This window comes from Sinocyclocheilus anshuiensis, unplaced genomic scaffold (assembly GCF_001515605.1).
Source record: "Sinocyclocheilus anshuiensis isolate Anshui unplaced genomic scaffold, SAMN03320099.WGS_v1.1 scaffold403, whole genome shotgun sequence".
NCBI classification, from domain to species: domain Eukaryota; kingdom Metazoa; phylum Chordata; class Actinopteri; order Cypriniformes; family Cyprinidae; genus Sinocyclocheilus; species Sinocyclocheilus anshuiensis.
In genome coordinates this window covers 336,650-358,316 of record NW_015552553.1, presented here as the reverse complement: position 1 = coordinate 358,316, position 21,667 = coordinate 336,650, and the positions used below count along the sequence as shown (strand labels likewise).

Below are 21,667 nucleotides of genomic sequence, written 5' to 3'. Positions count from 1 at the left end.
TTTTTCTTTACAAATCCTCGGTTTGTACTTCTAATTCGTGACCGGCGTTTTGTTTTGTTTTGTTCTCTCTCCGCGTTCGTCACTAATCAGGCTACGCCGACGTCCTATGTCATCCGCCGGAATGGCTTCCGCGTACCACAGTTAAATGAAGTGAGAGAGAAGTGTTAATTACATTTGAAATATGGATATTTTTTTTACAAAAACGCATGGATTCGCTACCTTTATTCACCCCCCGGAGCCGTTTTATTATGGATGCGCGCACTTTATTTGACGTCTTGTGAACTGTTCAACAGAAACACCCACTGACTGCAATGATAGAGCCTGGAATAGCCAGGACAATTTTTTATATGTGACCCTAGAGCACAAAAGCAGTCATAAGTAGCACAAGTATATTTGTAGCAATAGCCAAAAATACATTGTATGGGTCAAAATTATTGATTTTTCTTTTATGCCAAAAATCATTAGGATATTAAGTAAAGATTATGTTCCATGAAGATATTTTGTAAATTTCCTACCATAAATATATCAAAACTTAATTTTTGATTAGTAATATGCATTGCTAAGAACTTAATTTGGACAACTTTAGAGGCAATTTTCTCAATATTTCGATTTTTTTGCACCCTCAGATTCCAGATTTTCAAATCGTTGTATCTCAGTCAAATATTGTCCTATCCTAACAAACCACACATCAGTGGAAATCTTATTTATTCAGCAGATGATTATATAAATCTCAATTTTGAAAAATTGATCCTTATGACTGGTTTTGTGCTTGGACCACATATAACTCCGATTGGATTCGTCTGAAAGAAGAAAGTCTTATACACCTAGGATGCCTCGAGGGTGAGTAAAACACAGGCTAATTTTCCTTTTTGGGTGAACTAACACTTTAAGCAATAAAAGCTTAATTAAAGAGGCTACTTTATAGTAGCTTTAAAGTTATTTTAATTCTATGAATGCTGAGTTAATTTACAATTTTATCATTTAAGTCTCATCAACAGCATTTGAAAGGTATTTGCTTTCTATGTCAGGAATAAAGCATGTATTTTACTTGATGTTAAGACGACAAATAGTTGAGTTGCATTTTTGCTTATTCTTGATTATTGTGACCTAATATACAGGAATGCATTATATTATCGTCAACATATGTTGTCTATCAAGTTCATTATAAACTGCACAGACAATGTATATTGAATTCTAAAGTCTGTTGCAGTCTATTTTAATACCGTCTGGATCTGGTTTCTGCCCTTCCTCAGATCTCTCTTGTAGGCCTAATACAGATTCAGTGGGAACAAGCTGATTAAATAATGGTTTATTAAAACCACGTACCATTTAAACAAAAGCAGACAGACATCCTGAGTTAAATCCTCATAAATAAATACAAGACAGAGATGGTATTAACACTATAGTATACCTTTCAAAAGTTTGGGGTACGTAAGTGTTTTTAAATAAATTAGTATTTTTATTCAGCAAGGACGTATTAATTGATCGAAAATGACAGTAAATCACTTATAATGCTAAATAGGTTTCAAATAAACGCTGTTCTTTTGAACGTTCTATCCATCAAAGAATTTTGAATATGAAGTAGCACAACATCTTTCAACACTGAAATGCTAACTCAGCTTCAACGGATCATGTGACTCGACGGCTGTTCACAGGAATACATGGCTTTGCCGTTTTATTACGTGGAGACTTTCTCTGGTTAAAGCCTCTCTCAGTGATTGTACCAATGCATTGACTTACCCGGTTCTCACCAGTCAAACCTCATTTTTTGATGAACTGACGAAGGACGGGAGGGACCTGCGTCTGATTAACTAACTGTATCTTGAAGCTGTCAAAGAATAAACGGCATGTGGATTTTCAGTAATTATTACGATGTGCTAACTACACCACTGACGAGAATCCTTTTAGAAACAACTCAACCACAACATAGACGAGTTATTTATATAGCTTTATAACATCATTGAGAATCCCACTGCGTGTCTTTGCAAATTAAGTAAAGACTGTGCGAATGTGAAGCGTTAAACAAACCAGTTACTGAGCCCAATATATTATATATTAGTGTCACCTGGTGGCAACTAGTGTGCATTGCACTCACAAGTCCAAACTGTTTAAGGTACGCAAAAATAAAAGCAGCAACAACACCATGGAAATAAATTAGAAGATAAATAATCTTTATTTGACATGTCTTTTTCATATATATAAAATTATGTATCCACAATTAATATTACCAAGGCGTTTACAGAGAATTCTTTCTCAGTAGTGGGTGCAAAGCTCCAGCCGGTTTGTGCGCAGGCAGAAAGACAGCTGTCCAGTACGAACGGATCGTCTCAGGACCACACTGTGCTCGATAACAAATGGAGGGAAACGTCACTACAATCTTTTGTTTGCTTTCCTGATTGTCCATCTTTCGAGTGTTCATAGCGAACAATCAATAACTTTTCAGAATGAAAACATTCATTATTGTTTGATGAAAACGGTATGTGGAAGAAGCACTGAGACGTTCAAGAATGTGAAAACAAATCTCGTTTAAAAAAAAAAAGGGATTGAAATAGATTTACAAAGTGGACGTCCAACTTTCTGCATAACACACAGCCATTTCATATCTCTGGAGGCACAGTACCCACCAAGCCCTTCAAGAGAACGACTTCATACGCCAGTATTGACTACTGGACGTCACTCTGTGTAAACCACAAGATGTTCCTTTTCCAGAACAATCATCAAACAAAACAGACAAACAAAGAAAAGCTACAAATCCCCAGACATTCAAACCCAATTATAGATGCAAAAATGATCATTAGCACAATTCTTATCTTTATTTTACAACTTCTAAACTAAATTTAAAAGACACAAAAACCCTGCAACCTTTAAAAACAAACTAACAATGAATAAACAACCTCCACTATTCTACAAAATATTCTCCATCCTTAGTTACTTGAACGCCGAAAGAAAAGAAAAAAAGTTTTGCACTGTTCTCTTCTGGGTGGTGATGTTTCATTTGTCATTATTAAAAAAAATTAAATATACTGTATAGGTTATTAATTACAGTAACAAGGTTCCATGCAATCAGGTATTTTTTTTTTCTTTCTGTACAGAGTTCAAGAGATCAGTAGTTATTAGCAAGGCTGTACAAAGCCTACACTTTCTATTGGTGCAGATGCTAGTGTGATGAATATGAGCGGCCTTGCTGCCTCGTGTCAGTACGCTGACTCTAAAGTTACATGGTAATACATTGCCATTGGAATAGCTAAAAGTGTGAGATGAGAGCACATGGGACACAGAGCTTGCCTTTTAAATAGCATTTACACCACTCACATTTGTTACTGGCAAAACATGATTCTAGGCTGTGACCAAATGATGGTTTTACCACGGAAAGCATAATGACACCAGGAACAGGCATAGTTGGTTTGCCAATTTGTCTGATAACAGCACACCAGCATTTCCCAACAGATCGATGAAGGCATATGATACCCTTAACAGCAAAACTGACAAACTAAACCACCTGGGTTCTTTCAGTGGAATACATTATTATTACTTTATAAAAAAAAAAAATGCAGAGTTCATCAAAATTGCAAGAAAAGCACTAGCGGTAGAGAGTCCTCCCTCTGCGGACATGATGTACGGCAAGCATGTAAGCCCCACTGCGTTAAGGATGATTGTGTGTTTATGATGACGATATCAACTCAACTGAAATGAATATGAGGAAGAAAACAAAAGCAAATGGAAAAAGCCATCTGGCAGCATATGGTATTAAAGCAGGATGAAAAGTGCAGTTTAAAACTGCAGGGTCTCTCACTCTGGTTAAATTTCAAAGGATAAGTGAGGAAGTGAGTGAAAGTACATTCAAGTCAGACCCCTTTACTCCATAATGAGGATGCATGTGTTTGTGTGGAGGAGTGAGTCAGAATGTTAAACATCAAAGCTGTCCCAACAAGCAATGCTGCAGATCTGGACTGCCCTTCACGTCAATGAACAAATCCGTTTCTTTCCTCCTCCTTCCCTCTCATCATATTCAAAACCTGCCATAGATATTAATACTTACAGCATGTGGCAGGCTGCACTACGTTAGGATCGATTTCTTTGCAGCACATAGTTACTAGTGTTCAACTGGAGTTCACTCTAGAGAATAAAAGGCGGAGAAGAGAAGAATCTGGGATAGATCAGTTTGTGTTTGCGATCCTGTGTAAATATTTTGGATAGCTTTGAAATGTTTTGTAGGTAAAATATATACCTGGGCTTATTATTTCACATATACTTGAATCTAGAACGGAGTATGTTTCAACATTCTCAGGTTTAAGTGGCGCCAATTTTAGACTTAAAAATCGCATTTTTTATAATTCAGGTGAAATTTAAATATATCTGCTGCCAAGTTTAGCCTTGTGTAAACAGTTATCTAAATGGCTAAGAGAACGAGCTCTCAGCGCTGAAGGTGGCCACCCTATCTGTAAAGAGAGGAACGAGAGAGAAACTGGAGTTGACCACTTAAGAAACTGGCCATTCTGTCCAAACACGAACATTCACACATTAAAAGACGCCCTTGGTGCAATCTCTATCCTCTCTTTTTCAATTGTGTAAAGTGAAGTATTTTGTTTGTGAAGTATTTGTACCCCTCGTGAATTTTACCGATAATACCCAAATGTTTAACGTCAAACCCTCTTCTGCTTCCTCAAGTGCACCAGAAACTGCCCTACTATGTACAGCAAGGATATGAAAGCTAAAAAGCAAGATAAAAGAAAACAAATGGTCACACAACTTGCTTGACATGATGGAATTATGCCCATGCACATGCCAACACACACGCACACACCTAATCTCTCACTCTCACACAAACACACACACACACACACATACACACAGTAACATAAACCACAAGCCCTGCTTGTTTTAGTGGTGGCTGGACATGCAGCAAAGACACGGGAGGAGTGATGACGACGTGTGTGTGAATGTGTGTGCATGGGGTGCAGTCTTAAGAGCTCGGAGAAAAAAAGGCAGGGGTGGGCGTGTGTGTGTTCATGTGTGTCTGGAGGAAGTTGTCCTAGAATTTCAGCTGCCGACTCTTCCTGTACCTTTCCTCCTCTTCACCTGCAGATCAGGAAAAGAGAGAGAGGGAGAGAGCGGTTATATGGTGCCTGCAGGAAATGAAGATCAAAACAATGAAAGTGATTTCGAACTGGACAGGCTGTAGTTAAAGAAAATACCTTTTAAAAGATGAGAGGAGAAAGTTAAACTGCCGGAGGAGAAACAGATCAGAAGAAACAAACAGAAAACGTCAATATAAAAGAGGCAGAAGCATTAACTGGAATATTAAGAACAGTCACATCAGAGACAGAGATGACACGTTAGCCGCACATAAAGAGGGAAATGTGTTCTGGTAAGCAGGTTGTACCTTCTAAGTGGTGGCGGGAGATATACTTGAGTGCCTCATCCAATAGGATGACAGGAATTGAGATCTTGAGGACTACGATCCATTGGGAATAATGCAGTGGAGTTACCTGAAAGATCAGCTGGGGAACACAAAATGAGAAATGAGAGGTCTGAAAAAGAGAGAGAACAATGTACCTCTCGCTCCATATTTTCTGTAAATACCATGCATAGGTGCAAAAACATAATTATAATCATTGATTCTGAAACACACACACACACACACAAAATCACAACAGTAAACTGATGCCCTGTTCTATTTCTGATGTACTTCAAGCACCTGTGTGACTTCTGTTTTCAATGGTCACTGTATTGTTTTTATGAAACCCATTCGATGTAACTATGAGGATGATGATGATAATAATAATAATAGTATTCAAATATTTAATTAAGCCAATAAAGAAATATATAAGTATAATAATACTATTTTACTGTACAATAAAAAAGTACATACTAACAATAATAATAATTTTAGGTAACACTTTATTTTAAGGTGTCCTTGTTACAACTTACATGTACTTACTATTATTATAACAATTAATTATGCATAATTACATGCAAGTAACCCTAAGCCAAACCCTAATCCTAACCCTAATCATATAGTACATAAGTACATGTAGTTAATTAATATTACTCAGTAATTACATGTATAATTACACTGTAACAAGGACCTTAAAATAAAGTATAAAGTATTTTTATTTTACAGAACAACCGTAAAATTGCAATACTAACATTTATGGCTGTCTTAGTTGGTAAGCATTCAAGCGTTAAACCAGAGAAATTTTATTTTTGGAAAATCACAGGGAGACCTTAAAGCTTTTCTTTTGTTGACTATATATTTATAAACGACTCATTACAAATTTGTGAAAATGGTTGGTGCATGTTGCATTTTTAAATGCACGTTATAAGTTATCCAAGCTCAAAACTCTTGAAGAGATGGGGTTTGTGTGGAGCAGCATGTATTTGAAACGGAGATATTTAGAGTCGCTGAAAATGCTGGATCACAAGCTGCTTGCTTGTGAAAAAAAACAGTGCTGCACTTCAAGCACTGAAGCTAGGAGCTTTTTTGTTGTTGTTGTTTATACAACTCAAAAGCTGGTTCTGCATATACATGATCCCCATAAAAAAATGAAATTGCATTTTGAATGACATGGGGCTACAGTAAGTAAGAGCCCATACATGGAGACGTGTTTAGCTGTATATGTAAAAAGTCTGTATCGTATTGGCATTTCGTGCAGATGGATCTGGCATTTTGTGAGCCTGAAACTGCTATTTTTTGAAACCGGGTCCCAGAGTGGATAAATCTGAAAACGACAGCCTCGTGTTTTCGTGTTTACAGTCAATCCATATATTTTGTGAAAATGATGTCATCACCCCATATCTAGCAAGGTTTATGTGGATGCTCCAAGTTCTTCTCCGTTTTTAGTGTATCTCTGTTGCATAATTACAGCGCCACATACTGGTCTGGCATGTATACTACATTATTTTGAGTCGGTTTCAGTGGTTTCGTGTGTACGCAGGTATTTCTTGAGATGACACCATGTTTATGGAATTGTTTTTTTAAAACGAGGAAAAAAAAAAAAAAGATCACATAAGGAAAGCTCTGGCTTCGTGTGATGAGCCCTAAATGTAGTAAATGGTTGTTTAAATAAGTAAATGATTTTCATTTTTGAGTGAACCATCTCTTTAAAAACTTTATTTTGCAATGCGGAAGTGAACTACTTTCTGTGAATGTGCGAGACTTCCAATTCAGATCAATAACTAGAAAACTAAAGTACAGCCAATGGTAAAACTATCCATACTACAAATTAGTATGTTTAAGATTATAGTTAGAAATTAAAATAATATGTTAACAAATACCGGATTGCATTAACAAGCAGCATAACAGACTGTTTTTGTACAGCTAAAAGAACTGGAAGCTGATGATATTGGAAGCCTCACACATTCAAGTTTGCCGCACTTGCTCTTACGTTACAAATAAGGTAAATAATGACACCGAAAAGAGAGATGTTCCTGTATATATATCACTCACCGGTAGAGGCTCCACATACAGGATGAGGAAGTGTAGAGACAAGGAAAGAATTATGGCCCCCAGCAGCCATATATTCACCCAGGGTGGCATTCTTAGCAGAGACTGATTCTCTGACAGGCTGTGAGAGAGAAGAATCAGAGGCTTATTGACTTATTATCCCAGTTACCAAGTAATCCTTTAAGTTATGCTCACATTAAAAATGACAAAGAGAAGAATGGAAGTAGCAAAAAAAAGACATTTAGGCCTACTATTTTTTAAGAAAATGAACTCAAGCAAAACCAGCAAAGCTCCACCGAGCTCATGAGACATCTGAAAGTTGTTTTACAGTAACTACTTAGACGTATTGAAAGAACACAGTTGATGCAGTGCTATAACCATGGCAGCAGGTCTTACCTGTTAAGAGCGTTGAACATCTCTATGGTAACAAGCACAGAAAGAGCCATGGTGGTGGGGTAACGGGACTCAAAGACCTCACAGTCAATACCCTGAAACATGGGGTTTTCTTCTGTACACTGCATAAAGTGCCGCTACAGACAAGAAAAAGACAGTTTAGAGTCAATGTGGGGCAGTATCAAGAGCATCACAAGCCATCTTGAGTATCTTCAAGTGTTTGTTTTCTAAGTGGCATCATTCTTAATAAAACAGAAAGGCTGTGCTTTAGTGCATCTAATATATTCACCATATCAGATGCAAGAGCAATAAGACAGGAAATCATCTGACCCACTGATGGCAGTCTTTGTGACCTTTGAGGGACTGATGTGATATCAGAAAGAGCAGCTGTGTAGATCATCCTGTGAGATCTGAACTCCCTGACACTGAACAGCTGTCTTTATTTTAAAATATTTCGACAAAAAACGTAACAATATTTTAAACTTGTTATTGTGGCATGAATCCTTGGTGGAGCAGTTTATTCCAAAACAATCACAATCCTCTTTAAGAAAACAAGATCATTGGGATTTCTTTAACTTTAGAATGCAGCTATAATACTGTATGACTCTATAATACTTTCTTGTTAACATTTTGTATATATTGTATTGTTAAAATTTTGTATATACATGTACTCGCATTTCCACTATGTAGTGCATTGTATGACCCCATTATGTACACTGCCTCTCAAAAGTTTGGGGTCAGAAAGATTTTTTTCTTTTTTTGAAATAAATTAATTTTATTCAGCAAAGGTGCATTACATTGACCAAAAGTGGCAGTAAATTACACTTACGTCACAAAAAATGATGAATTAAAGGGATAGCTCACCCAAAAATTAACATTTTGTCATTAATGACACCCTCATGTCGTTCAAACCCGTAAGACCTTTTTTCATCTTCGGAACACAAATTAAGAAGATATTTTTGATGAAATCCGAGAGCTTTCTGACCCTGCATAGACAGCAAGGGAACTACCAAATTCAAGGCCAAGAAAGGTAGGAAGGACATCATTAAAATAGTCCATGTGACATCAGTGATTCAACCATAATTTTATGAAGCTACAAGAATACTTTTTTTGGCAGCGAACTGACCCAGAAGAGAAGGAATCATTGAATAAAGTCGTTATTTTTGTTTTCTTTGTGCATAAAAGGTATTCTCATAGCTTCATAAAGTTACGGTTGAACCACTGATGTCACATGGACTATTTTACCGATGTCCTTACTCTTTCTGAGCCTTGACCGTGGTAGTTCCCTTGCTATCTATGCAGGGTCAGAAAGCTCTCGGATTTCATCAAAAATATCTTAATTTGTGTTCTGAAGCTGAGCGAAGGTCTAACAAGTTTGGAACGACATGAGGGTGAGTAATTAATGACGGAATTTTCGTTTTTGGGTGAACTAACCCTTTAAATGCTGTTCTTTTGAACCCTCTATTTATTAGAGAGTCCAGAAACATCAAGCACCACAACCAATTTCAACATTGATAATAATAAGAAATGTTTCTTGAGCACCAAATCAGCAAATCAGAATGACTGCTGAAGGATCATGTGACTCTGAAGACTTGAGTATTGGCTGCTTAACGACTTCAAACCTTTGGCATCCTTTTAATTTTCCTGCCATTGTGTTATTAATAAAGTTATTATTTTAGTTTGTTGTGCCTGAGCTCATTTAGAACATATTTCTAAAAGTCTGGTATATCATTTTACAGAAATACTTCTTAAATTAACTCAAGCAAAACTGTACTTCATAAGAGAAATTATCCTATTAATTAAAACAAATCACTGTTTATTTTAAATCACTGTTGACTCACAAGCTGATAAAAAGACACCTGTGGCCCGTCCTCATCAAACAAATACCACCAGGTGGCAGCGCCGACAGTGCCTAGACCCACATATCCTAGAAAAACAAGAGTAAAACAATTCCAATGTGGTTTGATGCTTCATAGAGCTGACATGCAGTTTTCAGCGAAGAACTGTAAGTGCACTTAAAGTGGCAAAAATGGTCAATAATATTAGATTCTATGGAATAACCAAGATATTGGACTAACCTCCAATGGCCAGGTATCTGAAGAAGAGCCAGCCGGAGATGAGAGGCTCCTTAGGGTTTCTGGGGGGCTTGTCCATGATGTCCAGATCAGGGGGGTTGAAGCCCAGGGCAGTGGCCGGCAGACCATCCGTCACCAGGTTCACCCACAACAACTGGACGGGGATCAAAGCCTCAGGCAGGCCTAGGATGGCTGTCAGGAAAATACTGCGATGGGGGAAAATAAGGAACTCGCGTGAGTGTAAATGTGGATAGGAAACTGAGGCACTACACCAATCAGGCTCTCACTCACCACACCACCTCTCCCACGTTGGAGGAGATGAGGTAACGGATAAACTGCTTCATGTTGTTGTAGATGGCTCGTCCCTCTTCCACTGCGGCCACAATGGTGGAGAAGTTATCATCTGAGAGCACCATCTCGGAGGCTGATTTGGCTACAGCTGTGCCTGAGCCCATAGCGATGCCAATTTCAGCCTTTTTTAAGGCAGGGGCATCATTAACGCCATCTCCAGTCTGAAAGTGAGATGGGAAGGAACAGAGTGAAGGATAAGGGTTGATAGACACTAACTGGCTTTCCACACAGCACTTAACATTTGGCCCTTCTAAGCCCCACCTCTGAATCATAACTAACTTGCTCGATGAACTGAATTGTGCCATTTTATCAGACAAGCATTTGCTCTTTTCTAAAGAAAAAAAAAACATCTATGGAAAAAGTTCTGCATGTTTCATAATTTCTGTAAAATTCATCTTTGTTATCACAGGAATAAACTGCATTTTTAAAATATATTAAATTAGGAAACCGTTCATTTAAATTGTACTAAAATTTCACAGTATTAAGGTTTGTACTGTATTTCTAATAAAAAAAATTCAACCTTTGTGAGCATAAATGACTTGTTTCAAAAATAAATTTTTACCAACCCCAATCTTGAGCGATAGTGTTCATTTGCTCCAAGATAAACGAAAGTTGTTTCATTTCTGTATTAATCATGCTAATGTGCAATTTAACGGTTTATTTAAAGACAAACCACAAAATAAATGATTGAAATGTCAATTCATTCAAGAAAACAATACTCGCATATAACTCAGTACCTCCAAATCAATTCTATGGTATGTTCTAGAAAGCGTATTTGAGTTATCAACAGTAAACAAAAAGGGTGGAGCTTATCTAAGGGTCAATTCAAAGCCTATTTGTTAAAAAAAAGTGGATTCAAGTAAAGATTCAAAACAAATTAAGCGTATGAAAAGACCTAATAATCCAAAAGTAAATAATATTTGCTCTTTGGTAGATGCTTATTACAGGCTGGGGATTAAACAGGGGTCAAGTAGAGGATGAGGAAATCTTTGTTTTCATGTTCTAAAAGAAGCAAAGCAGCCTCTGTCCTGCACACTGATGTCTGAGAAATACCTCAAGTCCCCAAATGACAAACAGACACATGCATACAACAGAGCTGGAGGCGACAGCGTGTGAACAGGAAGAGCACTGACATGCTCTCATAACTCCAGCAGGGAAAATCAGCATAAAAGACAAGGCTGTCTATCTCTGAGAGATGTAGGTGCTACAGAATATTACATTATTGCTAAGAGACTGGAGAATAGAATCAGAGACTTCATCCTTCATATGATCCTCTCAGCTCTCTGATTGTGTAATTGCCACCTTCACTCATATTAACAGCCCAACTGTGACAATTATGATGACATGCTGTATTTAAAGTTATTCATTCTTGGTAATGAAGCATATTTTCTTTTACTCAAACCAAAAGTATAGCAATTAGATTATACAATAATATTAATGTTAAATGTAAGGATAATACTCAATAATTCCATTAATTTTCTCATGTTACAATACAATACAATTAAAAAAAGAACTTTCAGCCCAAAAGTTTTGCACATCTACTAATAGTGGGTGCCTTTCACTTTTTTCAAGTCAATTTTTATTAGATGGTTGTTGTTGGCGTTCATTTCAGACCCTCTTGTGACGTTTTTAGTTTTTAACTTCCGTGAAACCAACCACTAACCACTATATCTCACCATCGCTGTGATCTCATCAAAGGACTGCAGATAAGCAACGATCTTTGACTTGTGTGCAGGCTCAACACGGGCAAAGCACCGTGCCCTTTTCACAGCTTCTCGCTGGGCCTCTGGAGTCAGGTCATCGAACTCCCTGCCTGTGTAGGCTCTTCCTTCCACATCTTCATCCTCATTGAAAATGCCAATGCGTCTGCAGATGGCCACGGCGGTGCCCTTGTTGTCCCCAGTGATCATGATGACACGTATACCGGCCTTACTGCACAGCTTTATTGAGCCAATCACCTCCTTTCTGGGCGGATCTAACATCCCCACACAGCCAACGAAGGTGAGATTTGACTAAACAGATAATCAGATTATGCATGTTATCCCAGATATATGAATTTACATGTACAGTGGCTTTAGAAAATACTTGTAAAAAATCCACATGTAAAAATGTATGAATTTAATTACATTAAACAACAAAACCAAACCAGAAGATGAAGTGGTACAAACAAATATCACACATTACCATTAGAAAAAATTGCTTATTTCACTAATTTGTGTTTATTGCATGTATGATGCAATCTACATACAATTGTACCTGACACAATGTTTGGGTCGGTTAGGGTTAGGGGGTGTTACAAAACATTAATTATCTGTAAATGGAATGCATTGTTTGCCCATTGAAGAAAAAAAAAAAGTATGAATTATAAAAAAGAAAATATATATAAATATTGCTTTTAATAACTGTAATAATTGACAATTGTTCATAAATATAGTCAACTAATTCGTAATTGTTTTAATGAATACTATTAAAAATAAACAATAGTAAACATTAAATAGCAACAAATGATAATAATTTATAATAACAAATTATAATAATAATTTATATATATATAAAATAACAAATTTTACATTTTTTATCTGTTGCTTAATGTTCAAATACTTTTTGGCGTCACTGCACATGATAATATACACAGTGAATTGAATAAAAAAGATAACTGGTAAAACTGTTGTCTGGAACATGGACAGATGTTTATAAAGTTTCTAACTCTCTCACCTCGTACTCTGAGAACTTGGCAGCGTTTTCCAGGTCCATTTTATCTTCAAGAGGGGGAGAGTCTCGTGTGGCCAAAGCCAAGCAGCGCAGAGTGTCCCTGCCTGCCCCCCAGTCTCTAATAGTGCTCATCAGCTCCTCCTTTACCACCATGGTCAACGGGACACGGTCTTTACCGACACGCACAAATTGACAACGGTCAATCACACTTTCTGGAGCGCCCTACATACAAAATGAATGAAAGGAGAAGCAAGGGTGATGCATACAGCAAAGTTTACTGAAGGTATTGATAGATGTTAGATGTTTTCAGATGTGTTTAAGTTAAAAGTACCTTGACAAACATCTTGCTCTGAGAGTTCGAGCCATTGGGAGTGCAGTACACAGACATGGACTTCCTGTCTCTGGAAAACTCCAGTGTGAATTTTTTCTGCATCAGCTTTCTGATAATCTAAGGGGAAAAAAAGGAGATAGAGAGAGAAAGAATGTGGGATGTTAGATCAAACAAAGGTGAAACACTGCTGTCACTGGGTGTGTGTGTGTTGGGAAAGATGTCATTTTCAGCTGTTTTCTAAGGTTTCCTTCAGACAGCACTGTTTGTACTCAGCTATCAAGCCCAGGTGGTTGAAGAGGAGTTCACACACAGGCTCTATGTAACTCTGCACCAGTCTTCTCCAAAAAAGTGTTTAGCCTTTAATAAATATCAGCATTCAAATGTTAAAGATTAGAGTAGCAAAAGTTCAAAATTATGTTTAATGAGTGGAGCTCATGCAGGTTCTAGGGGTCAGTTGTTCAGACAAGCTATCGCAGGGCTCAACAATAAGGCATCACTGCATTACATGCAAAGTTATGTTATAGGTGTATAATTTATACATTTTTAGTTTATACATTTTAAACTTAACATTTAATGAAAAATAAACACTACCGTTGAAAGGTTTTGGGGTTGGCTGGTGTTTGAAAGAAGTCTCATATGCTCACTATGCTCAATCTTATGCATTTATTTGATCAAACGAAAAACAACAAACACTGTGAAATATTATTACAATTCAAAATAACCTTTTTTTATTTGAATACATTTTAGAATGTAATTTATTCCTTTGACTGGAAAGCTGAATTTTCAGTAGCCATTACTCCAGATGAACAGAAATGTCTTGTAACATTATAAATGTTTTTATTGTTACTTTTTACCAATTTAATGTCTTTGCTGAATACAAGTATTAATTTATTTTCAAAAATAAATAAATACATAAAAATCTTACTGACCTCAAACAGTAGAGTACATGTTTCTAGCATAAATAAATAAATAAATAAACAATGTATTAAAAAATTTAAATTAATTATCCCCTACACATTTCTGTTGTGAATTCACTTAAAAAAATTAATATAAAAAATACAATCCAGATATGCAGGACAAAAATTCAGTGAGGCAAGGGAATTAATTTGCCACTAGGTGGAAACCACCTCCAGCACATGAGAACAGAGCATTTACAGTGAGTAAAATAAGTATTGAACACATCACTATTTTTCTCAGTAAATATATTTCTAAAGGTGCTGCTGACATGATATTTTCACCAGATGCCGGTAACAACCCAAGTAATCCATACATACATACAAAAAAAAATTAATAAAATAAGTTCAGAAATTAAGTTCTGTGTAATAAAATGGAATGACCCAAGGAAAAAGTATTGAACACGCTTACTGAAATTTTTTTAATACTTAGTACAAAAGCCTTTGTTGGTAATAACTGCTTCAAGACGCCTCCTGTATGGAGAAACTAGTCGTATGTATTGTGTGTGTGTCCAACATGCTTTTTCTTCAGCAATAGAGCCTTGCGTGGTGAGCGTGCATACAGGCCACGGCGGTTGAATGCATTACTTATTATTACAGGTCTTTCTGAAGCTCTCCACAAGTGATCCTTGGCTCTTGGACAACTCTTCTGATAATTCTTTTCACTCCTCTATCAGAAATCTTGCGAGGAGCACCTGGTCGTGGCCGGTGTGTGGTGAAATTATGTTCTTTCCACTTTTTCTGGATTATGGCCCCAACAGTGCTCACTGGAACATTCAGAAGTATCGGATTCCTTCTGTATCCAATGCCATCAGTATGTTTTGCAACAATAAGGTTGTGAAGGTCTTGAGAGAGCTCATTGCTTTTACCCATCATGAAATGTTTCTAGTGTGACACGTTGGTCATGAGACACCTTTTTATAGGCCATCAGTTGGGACTGAACTCAGAAATCTTGCGAGGAGCACCTGGTCGTGGCCGGTTTATGGTGAAATTATGTTCTTTCCACTTCCGGATTATGGCCCCAACAGTGCTCACTGGAATATTCAGAAGTATAGAAATCCTTCTGTAACCAATGCCATCAGGATGCTTTGCAACAATAAGGTTGCGAAGGTCTTGAGAAAGCTCTTTGCTTTTACCCATCATGAAATGTTTCTTTTTGTGACACGTTGGTCATGAGACACCTTTTTATAGGCCATCAGTTGGGACTAAACCAGCTAATATTAATTTCCACTGACAAGGGGCAGGATTGCTTTCTAATTACTGATAGATTTCTGCTGGTGTCTTGGCTTTCCATGCCATTTTGCACCTCCCATTCTTCATGTGTTCAATACTTTTTTCCCTGTGTCATTCTACTTTATTACACAGAACTTAATTTCTGAACTTATTTGTTTTGCTTTCTTTGTATGTATGGATTGCATGGATTGCTACCGACATCTGGTGAAAATTTCATGTCAACAGCACCTTTAGAAAAATATTTACTGAGAAAAATGGTGATGTGTTCAATACTTATTTTACCCGCTGTATGCTGCCCAACCTAAAGTACTGTACATCATGCTCTGTCTATAGTTACTGCCTCTGTCCATGGCTCTCTTTAATATCAGGATCAGTACTCAGTTCTACAGATGTTTAAACAAGGCTTGCGAGAGAAAACCAGTGTCTCTTCTTCCCAGCTCCCCTGAGAACAACATGGCGGCACTCCTCAGTAGGGTTCCCGTGTTCTCTTCCAAAGCTTTATGAAAAAACATTTAACCCCCCTCTTTAAATCCATCCATGTGCCCATCCAACTATCTGTCATCTGTTACTATCTGTCTGAAAGTCTGCCACCAATACGTATTGACAGAAGTACAGTATAGTCTCTTTCGGTTTCATAAGCCAGTAAAACTTTGGATCAGAGTGGAAGGTTTAGCTAACCTCTTCATATACTCGCCTGGTTATCTAAATATTATGCTTTGCCTCTGGGAGTCTGTGTCACAAAAGTTTGGAGAAGGATTGCGGGGTCAGTAGAATCAAGACAGCGGTGCTGGTAATTCACTCTTTCAGAGAAAAATGTTTCCCATGAGGAAAAGGGAGAGACGGAACAGGACTAGCCCACTGTTCCCAGTCTCCCTAATGCAGCAGTGTGGGACGTGTGACTGGTTTCTATAAACATCTACAAGTGTGCACAAACCTCAAGTCTTTCTCTCAGTGATTCTATAACTACTGACTTGAATTAACAAGCCATTAAACATGGCTTGCACAAGTTGCATGCAGTAGGTTTCTTGATGTTGTTGTTTTTTCCCAGTGGTCTTCCTATATATACTGGAAACACTGTGTTCATCTCTTTTCTTTTAAATATCCTGTCTAGCACCACTGGCCAAACTTTGGCAGCTCTTATATTTCTTCTGAAGACTCATCCATCTATCCCTCTATTTATCGTTTTTCATCACTTCCCGTTATGCTCTCTTTTATTGCTGTCGGTCTCATATCATGGTGCACCCCACGGCTCCCTTCTTACCAAGTTGCATGCTGAAGCTCGTTCCACTCTGCTGAGTCCGGAGAGGTCGGTTTTAAACACGTTCATCTTCTCCACCAGAGTCGTGAGCGCAGTTTCTGTGGCCTCGCCCACTTTCTCGTACACTCCTTTGGCCTGTGGGACAACATAAGCACAAAAGTGCCTAAACATTCAGTGCCTTATTAGCCCAAATAACATGAAGCATACAGCACTTGCAAAATCACTTAAAACAGAAGCCTGGAGTAATGATTGTTAGAAATGATTTCTACTTCAGAAATGATTGTTACAGTGCACTTTAAATATCACATGGAAGCAATGGAGCAAGAGAATGTGTAACAAACAAAATCTAACCTAATCTAATTCTAGTAAGTGCAGCAACAAAGCATGTCCTATTATAATATTTTAAATAATTTCTATATAGGGTCTCAAAATTTTAAATCAGTTGATTTTCATGACTTTTCCAGTCCTTGTTGATTACTGAATGAGGATTCAATAGGATTCATGTCATAATGAGAAAAAATGCCAAGGTTTTGATTCTTTTTGATCAGAAAAAACTGATAAACTGTATCCCTTCAATGCAAATTAATTGGAAAATGTATGCACATTACTGAGCTTTGAGGGCAGTAAGAAGTTTTAACGTGTTTGAAAGAAGCTGTCATTTATTTGATCAAAATAATCAAATAATCAGTAAAAACAGTAATATTGTAAAATACAATTACAGTTTTGTTATATAACTCAGTTTTAACAGTTTAACCTGTGATGACAAAGCTCCATTTTCAGCAGCCATTACTCGATTTATTGGACATTGAAGCCATTACTTCAATGTCACAAAAACCTTCAGAAATCATTTAGTATGATCAAAAATATCCTGAGATTTGAATGTGGCAGTCATGGAAGGTGAATTTCTTAAAGACTAATTTCTAACCAGTGAAATATTTTAGAATGGATAAGTATATATGTATATTTGCTATAGAAATTTTTATTCTATTTTTTGCTATATTAATGTCTTTATTTTCATGACTTTCCAAAACTGTAAATCACAATTTTAAAACCCCATATTTCCTGGTTTTCCATGACCGTGGGAACCCTGTATGTAACTACTATATAAAGGCTGCACCTAAAAATCATAAACGGTGGATGAGTGTGTTCTATAAAATCCCAGCCTCACATTGTTACTCAACATTCAAACACATGGCTCCAGTGTTAACATCCATAATGGTTTATTAGATCTCTAAAGTTCACAGTTCACTCTAAGGATTCTCTGGGAAAATATTTGCATTATTCCAGGAAGCAGGCTACTATGGTGGTGGAACATGACATTTAATTAGGTAGTGATTATTTATCTACAATAATAAGAAATATTTGCTTAATTTATGGCAGCCTTTAAAGTATTACTATTACTAACGTGGCCTTTTTTAACTCCATAAAATTAGATCGAGTGCTTTCAATAACAAAGCACGCTTTAAAAATCTTCGGCTTCTCCTAACTTGCACTGTCCTTTACCCTACCTGACAACCACAGAATAAGCATGATATTATGCAATGCAGAAACCATGATACCATGGCAATGGAATAGAGGTGAGAAATGCAAGCCAAATGCGCAAAACAAGCAAATTAAAAAGCTGCCCATCCCTGAGGAACAGAAGATGCATGGTTAACACTTCAGCAATGAGAGCAAGACAGACTCAAAACACTGAATGAGACTCGTTGTTAAAGTAAATGTGGCATCTGAGCATTAGATGCAGGAGAAGATCCACGCACACACTGCTGACCTCATTATAGTCCAGCGAGGAGTCGTTGCACAAGGAGCAAATCGTAGCCAGTTCCACCAGACCATCATATTCTCCACACTGCCCCGGCTTATCAGCTTTCAGCCTAAGGGAGAGGCAGTTATTGCAAGATGAAGGGATGTAAATACAAACTAACTAAGTATCCAGAATGAGCATTAGATTATTTGGAAGAAGTAAAAATGAGATGATGTTTTGCGAAGGATCAAGGGCTCGGAGTATGTTTGTGTGTTCTTACACTTGTCCCTCAGGAGCATAGGTTGAGCCGGTGATGGTGAACTCATGCAGGGAGCAGCTGGTGTCATCAACCTTATTAACCACAAACATCTAAGAGAGACAGAAGTGAGATAGGGAGAGAGACAGCATGAGAATCACATGCAGATTAATGAAACAAAACGAACTTCAGGGTTCCCACTTTTTTTGGACAATGAATTTAAATGTAAATGTTAAATGTATGCATTTAGCAGACACTTTTATCCAAAGCGACTTACAGTGCATTCAGGCTATACATTTTTTATCAATATGTGTGTTCCCTGGGAATTGAACCCACAACCTTTGCGCTGCTAACGCAATGCTCTACCACTGAGCCACAGGAACATATTCCATATATCCTTGAATTTCTATGACTTTTTTGTTCATGATTACTGGATAAAGATGTTTTGTTTTTTAAGAAGAATGCACTCAGAACATTTCAAGATAAAGAAACATTTCATATTGGCCAAATGGTCTGGCAGAAAAAAAAATCTTATTGTTAAGCCTTAAAACTAAAACAAATTATGTTCACTACAGAAACTTCCCTAACTTGAATGTTTTATTCATTTCCATAACATCCACGGGCCAAGAAATTACAATTTTAAAATTCCCTGATATTCCCAAGTTTTCCATGAGGAAATCCTGGCACATAAAGTTCTAAATGCTCATAAGTTTACCAATTAAAAAGTGGTTATTGTAATTAAAGCTGGAAAAACAAAGGACTCCACAACTGTGCCCAAGAAAACATGTTTTCAAAAAGAATAAGCAAATAAGTTCTCTAAGGCATCTGAAAATAGTTACAAATCCCAATTGCATTAAAAAAAAAGAAAGAAAAGAAAAAACCACCAACAGACAGTTATGACTCCACCCAATCGGCTCTGGGGTTTCCCTTATCCTCCATCCAATCAGAGGCAGAGCAATGATGTCATAATGCACTGGCAGAGGGTAGGTTCCTGTGTTCAGTGGCCTGGCATGAGCTCTTGCCTGTCTGAACCAACACACTCACACAACTGCCAACAGCCAACACAAACTACACTAAACTACTGCCTCCTACTGAAATGTCTGCTTTCACTGGACCAAATGAAAACAGATGAGGTGAAAGAGTGACAATCACTTTACCCCTATTTCAGCTGACATTTGTCTAGTTTTTTTATAATGAACTCCAGGTGTTGTACTGTCTTGTGTGCACCACCAAGGCCAAATTCTACTGCATGACTGAAGCAAATAACGCGATTCTGGTTATTAGAATAAACAACGCAAAAGTGTCCAAGAGAGCTGGACAACATGAAGAGGTGAAGATGAGCTCATCCTGACAACATCAGACAAATCAGCCAAACCCATAATGCAATGCATTTTCTTTGCTATGACATCCGTCATGCTGAAATGAGCCAGCAGGAGAAGCGGCAGCTCTGGGCGAGTTTCAGCAGAGAGAAGAGAGATCTTATTTCCGCACTATACCCTTCCTCCAGTATGTGGGCGTAGGGGCAGATGAAACAGGTGGATGGTGGAATGGAACTCATAAAGCCAATTTGGCGAATGACATTGATTGCAGACCCAACCTTTCTGTTCAGATGACAGGTCTGAAATGGAGGTGCGTGCTGGGAAAGAGTAAAAATGAATCCTGATCTTACGAGGTGTCGTAAATGTTGATTATGCAGTAGGTGGACTTGCTGAAATGTGTTTTATCATGATTAAAAGCCACTGCGGTCGAGCTCAATAGTTGCATAGGCACTAAAACACACACACACACACAAACAAATTCCAGAAGTAGGTTCTTATCAGCATCAGCCCTCGGCTCCATAATGAAGCATCTAAACTTAGATATTGCTAACACAACACTTGCCAAACAGCCATGTATGGGCACTTCCTTAAAAGGAGGTCACATGAAAGGTAGTCTCAAACATACACAAACACACAGAGGAAAAACATTCTCTCTTGGCGTGACATCACTCAGAGCAATTAAATGTGTCTGATTAAAGAATTAATGAAGCAGTTAAGCTGTAAAAACTTTCAGAGCTCCACAGTACTCCTGCTTCCTGTTTGAAACGGACACACATACACAAAACTTAATTGTGGAAAACACAAAGCGGGCGGCAGGCAGCAGCAATCAGAGGGCTGGATCATGCCCCTAAGTCCTTAAAATAAATGGATTATTGAGTTAGCTTGCTCTGCAGGAAAGAACAGTCTCTCAGGCAAAAAAAATGTGCCTTTATAAAGTAATGACTAAATTATCATAGCAAGTACTGGTACACAGTACCATTTCTCTGCATTCGTGCAAGTACAGAGTGCTTTTTACTCCATAAAGCTAACATAAAAAAACCTAATAATTTTTGATGCATATATATGAGGTTGTTTTATATTATTTGAAGAGTAGGCTAGCTGATTCTAAACATAAGTTACAAAAGTGGCAGGTTCTCTTTTCTGAAGAACACTATTTTGGGGCCTGCTTCTCTAGTCTTTGACCACACAGGAATCTGTGCCGCTCGATTTCCACAGTCAAACACCATGCAAACAGACATTGTCAACAGGGAAAGAGGGGGAACAAAATTAGATCCAGTTGCCTGTTCACTATCACAATGTACTTCTTGACCTTGGAATGCTTGGCTCTGACATGTTAATTTAGTGAAGATTTTTTTGTTTGGTTGTACTGTCATGTTTAGGTATTTATTATTTATTGGCCTGCACCAATAACTCTACAAAAACCACAGCGGAATTCACATGGCCATCATTCATCATGTTAGACAAACATGCTCCCAACTTTTTATTATTATTTTACTATTATGCATTACAATATACAATATTATACATTACTATTTTTAATAACATTCCAATTTGTTTAGCTTTCAATTTTTAACGAACTAATTAAAATGCAATGT

At 37.4% G+C, this 21,667-nt stretch overlaps 1 protein-coding gene across 2 annotated transcripts in view; it reads right to left on the bottom strand.

The window, feature by feature from the left end:
• Nucleotides 1-2,150: 2,150 nt before the first annotated feature.
• The window catches only part of LOC107664518 (sarcoplasmic/endoplasmic reticulum calcium ATPase 2-like), a 61,433-nt gene continuing 41,916 nt past the window's right edge, over nucleotides 2,151-21,667 (bottom strand). Inside the window, exons 9-22 of one of the 2 annotated variants that reach the window (XM_016455110.1) lie at nucleotides 18,778-18,866; nucleotides 18,525-18,627; nucleotides 16,757-16,888; nucleotides 13,310-13,426; nucleotides 12,982-13,200; nucleotides 11,943-12,278; nucleotides 10,207-10,427; nucleotides 9,919-10,121; nucleotides 9,682-9,767; nucleotides 7,844-7,977; nucleotides 7,451-7,568; nucleotides 5,384-5,501; nucleotides 5,196-5,224; nucleotides 2,151-5,079 (exon numbers count right to left, since the gene is read on the bottom strand). In XM_016455110.1, coding sequence (XP_016310596.1) covers nucleotides 5,220-5,224; nucleotides 5,384-5,501; nucleotides 7,451-7,568; nucleotides 7,844-7,977; nucleotides 9,682-9,767; nucleotides 9,919-10,121; nucleotides 10,207-10,427; nucleotides 11,943-12,278; nucleotides 12,982-13,200; nucleotides 13,310-13,426; nucleotides 16,757-16,888; nucleotides 18,525-18,627; nucleotides 18,778-18,866 — 1,881 coding nt within the window. In that variant the 3' untranslated portion in view covers nucleotides 2,151-5,079; nucleotides 5,196-5,219. The remainder of the gene's footprint in view (nucleotides 5,080-5,195; nucleotides 5,225-5,383; nucleotides 5,502-7,450; nucleotides 7,569-7,843; nucleotides 7,978-9,681; nucleotides 9,768-9,918; nucleotides 10,122-10,206; nucleotides 10,428-11,942; nucleotides 12,279-12,981; nucleotides 13,201-13,309; nucleotides 13,427-16,756; nucleotides 16,889-18,524; nucleotides 18,628-18,777; nucleotides 18,867-21,667) is intronic. The other variant, XM_016455109.1, reaches the window with a different exon arrangement.